This window comes from Ornithodoros turicata, chromosome 1 (genome assembly GCF_037126465.1).
Source record: "Ornithodoros turicata isolate Travis chromosome 1, ASM3712646v1, whole genome shotgun sequence".
Classification (NCBI taxonomy): Eukaryota; Metazoa; Arthropoda; class Arachnida; order Ixodida; family Argasidae; genus Ornithodoros; species Ornithodoros turicata.
Window position 1 is genome coordinate 229027469 of NC_088201.1, and position 3913 is coordinate 229031381.

At 54.3% G+C, this 3913-nt stretch overlaps 1 protein-coding gene across 1 annotated transcript; it reads left to right on the forward strand.

Annotated features, from left to right (window-relative positions):
- The first annotated feature begins 360 nt into the window (after positions 1 to 360).
- Positions 361 to 990, forward strand: LOC135395775 (uncharacterized). Its single transcript, XM_064626870.1, has one exon. It carries the CDS (start codon positions 361 to 363, stop codon positions 988 to 990), a length of 630 nt encoding a protein of 209 aa, XP_064482940.1.
- Positions 991 to 3913: the final 2923 nt, after the last annotated feature.

A 3913-nucleotide genomic window follows, 5' to 3' on the forward strand; every position in this document is an offset into this window, starting at 1 on the left:
TTGCCTGCGGGTGGTTCGCTGCTGGTTTGCCGAAAAATTTAGGATGTTACATGGCCGAATTACGCCGAACATGGTGTTCGTTGTTCGGGGCACCAAATGTAGAGGACGATGGTCTTCCTCCACATGAGTCCTGACCGGCGATGATGGAATCTCCCAGTGGGCAGATGGTCGTGTCCTCACGCTAGGACGGTGCCGGTAGAACTGCCGTGCCAGCGCCGTAGCGCGTGGCAGCAGAGGCACGTCGTCATCGTCGTCCACGAGCCGCCACAGAATAAACCTTTGGATGGTTCATCTGCTGGCTCTCGATGATGTAACACTGGCGACGAGAAATCCAACCCACGGCAGGCTCCATTCTCCGCGATGTCTCTGCGGCTACACGAATTCAGCGAAGGTGCTGACTGGTCGTCATGGATCGAACGCCTGGCATTCTACTTCGAAGCCAATGAAATCACCCAACCGACGAAGAAACGGGCTTTTCTCCTAAGCCAATGTGGTGAGCGGACATACCAGACAATACGAGCCCTTGTCCACCCTCGACTTCCAGCCGAAGTGGATTATGCCGAACTTGTGCAAATTCTGAGTGGACACTTCGACCCTAAGCCTACCGAACTTCTGGGACGCTGCAAGTTCCACAAACGGGATCAACTTCCCTCGGAATCTATTTCGCAGTACGTGACGGAGCTTCGAAGTATTGCGAAGGAATGTAACTTCGGAACACCAGCAGCGAGGCCTCTGCAAACCACTGCAGAGTCAGGCGATGCAGTAGCCACGCCGGTCGACCCCGTTCCAGCGCTGGACACGTCGCTACCTCTCAAAGTAATGTTGAGAGACAGGCTGATTTGCGGAGTTCGAGACCCAGCGCTTCAACAGCGTCTACTCACAGAACGGAACATTACCTTCGAACGCGCTCTGGACCTAGCCTTGGCTGCGGAATCCGCTTTAAACCAGCAGGCCCACATCAAAGGAATGGGGGGACTCTCAGCAAATTAACGCAATGGCCAAGAAGGTTCTCACTAAGAAGCGGAAGAAGGATCCGCAACATTCACAGCCATGTTTTCGCTCCGAGGGACAGCATGATCCATCGGGTTGTCGGTTCAGGGACACCGTTTGCCACTTCTGCAAAAAGAAAGGGCACATCGAAAAGGCCTGTCGGTCCAAGTCACAGATGAAGGATCGGACAACAAATCAGTTGCAGCCAGAGCACGAAGAAGTTACAGTACCGTCAGTCTACACGTTGCATAACGTACGCTCCGAAGTAGCCCCGAAGATAACCATGGCTTTGAGGCTCAACGACGTACCACACGTAATGGAGGTAGATTCAGGCGCCGCTTTTTCGGTTATTGGCGACGACACATTCAGGAACTTATGGAGTACTCGACGTCCAAAGCTTCAGCCAGAATCAACAGCTTTGTCAACTTGGTCGGGCCAACCGTTGACACTTCTGGGGAAGATCTCTGTTAGCGTTCAGCTGGACGACAGCACGCATGTTCTACCCCTACGAGTAGTGAAGGGAGCTGGCTCATCTCTCGTAGGGCGCGACTGGTTCCAATTAGAGCACTGCACGGGCCGACTTTTCCGGGCCCGACCCAGCCCGGGCGCATCGAAAAATGGCCCGGCCCGACCCGGGCCCGGACCTTCATATTTTTATGCGGCCCGGCCCGGTGACCCAGTGACTAGAGCCCGGCCCGGCCCGGCGTCTAAGCAAATAGAGCCCGGCCCGGCCCGGTGACCCGGCGAGTAGATCCCGGCCTAGTATTTCCAGCCGCGACGTACGCGTTTCTGGCGATTATCAAACAAATTTATAAGTAAATTTATCAGGAGAGAAGACAAACATACAAGTGATGGCGGTTTAACACCGTAACCGCACGAGACCAAATTAAATCCAGAACGCACGGGGCGTTATCGTTACACTGTCAAGATTTTGCGGAGATAGAGCATGCTGTCGACAAACTGCTTCTCCCAGTCCCTATCCCTCTTACCAAGCTTTGCCAAAGTGATTGTGAAATATGTGAGGAGTGAGGAGCAATGTAAAGTGGCTTGGAGAATGTTCTAGAGGGTCGAATCATATGCATAATGCAGTACCCTTTGCTTGTCTTTGCAAAATATGCACAGGAATGACGCAAGCGCATGATGATATGAACTAATGCATCTCCAATGTGTGGAATTAGCTGCGTGGCCCGGCCGGGCCTGACTCTCGGGAACATATTTGTCGGCCCGAGCCCGGCCCGGCCCGCGGTGGTGGCGTATTTTAACGGCCCGGGCCCGGCCCGCGGTGCTGGCGTATTTTGTCGGCCCGGGCTCGGCCCGGCCCGGAGCACACAGCCAATAACAAGCCCAGCCCGGCCCGCGGGCCGGGTCGGGCCCGGGCCGGGTCGGGGGCCCGGGCCCGTGCAGTGCTCTAGTTCCAATGCCTCGGAATCTCCGTCAAGGTCAACCAGATGCGCATGGCTGAGACCGTCGACACTGTACTGGCACAGTATTCGGACGTCTTCGATCCGGCTTTCAACGGACACAGTGGCACTCCAGTGCACATCACAATGAAACAGGAGGCTTCACCAAAGTTCTTGAAAGCTCGACCTGTACCTTTTGCCACTCCGGGACGCGGTGTTTGAGGAACTCGAGAAGCTCGAAACACAAGGTATCTTGGAACCTGTGAAAGCTTCGAGATGGGCTACGCCAATTGTGATCGTTCGCAAAAAGGATAATACCCTCCGGATTTGTGGGGATTATCGAACGACAGTAAACGCAAGCGTGGAATTGGCGTCGTACCCCGCTGCCAACGATAGACCTGCTTCTGTCAACGTTACGAGGTGGAAAGTTTTTTTTCAAGAGTGGACCTGACTCAAGCATATCAACAGCTTCGCGTAGACGAAGCCACGGCGGAAGCACCTAACCATCACTACACTCAAGGGATTGTTCAAGGTGAAACGTCTAACCGTTCGGAGTTTCCGTCTCCCCGCTGATATTTCAGCAATTCATGGATCAACTCCTCATGGGGCTTGACGGCGTGGTAGTCTATCTTGATGATATTTTTATTTCCGCCCAACCAAGGAAGAACACGGCGGACGTCTCACAGCCGTACTACAGAGGCTCAGGCAAGCTGGGCTAAAAGCAAAACGGGGGAAATGCATCTTTGGCGTGGAAGAGTTGAGTTTTTGGGACACATCGTCAACGCAGAAGGCGTTCGACCTTCTCACAGCAAAATACAGGCTATCGCCGATGCTCCACCACCCACAAACAAAGCGCAGCTGCAGTCCTTCCTGGGCATGCTGGCATTCTACTGTAAATTCATCAAAGACCGAGCTACGATTGCAGAGACTCTGCATAGGCTTTTGGATGCGGAAGCCCCTTGGCGTTGGGAAGAAAAACATCAGAGGGCATTCGACGAGCAAAGGAACGTTGCTGTCCGCTCCGGTCCTCCAGCACTATGACGAGAAGAAACCCCTGTTCCTGTCCTGTGACGCCTCGCCGTACGGACTCGGCGCAGTCCTGGCACAGCCTGACGATCAAGGAACGAAGCTCCAATTGCATTCGCTTCGCGCACACTGGGAAAGCTGAGCGCAACTATGCACAGCTGGATAAAGAGGGCTTAGCCATCGTGTTTGCAGTGACTCACTTCCACCAGTATATCGCAGGGAGAGAAGTAATCATCTACAGCGACCACAAACCCCTACTGGGCATCATGGGCGCGGACCGCCCGATTCCTGCAGTTTTATCTCCACGTATGACAAGATGGTGCCTGTTGCTCGGGGCGTACAGCTATAAACTCCATTACAGGCCGGGAAAACGCCATCAAAACGCCGACGCCCTCAGCAGACTGCCTCTACCTGTAGAAGAGGCTGAACCGGCGGGACCTGGAGATGTGCTCATGATCGAGGCAGTTTCCATTCCCCCTCTCACGCCTTCGGCTATT

What these genes read in the sequence shown, in the direction of transcription:
- LOC135395775 (XM_064626870.1), top strand. Translation starts at nt 361, where the DNA reads ATGTCTCTGCGGCTACACGAATTCAGCGAAGGTGCTGACTGGTCGTCA.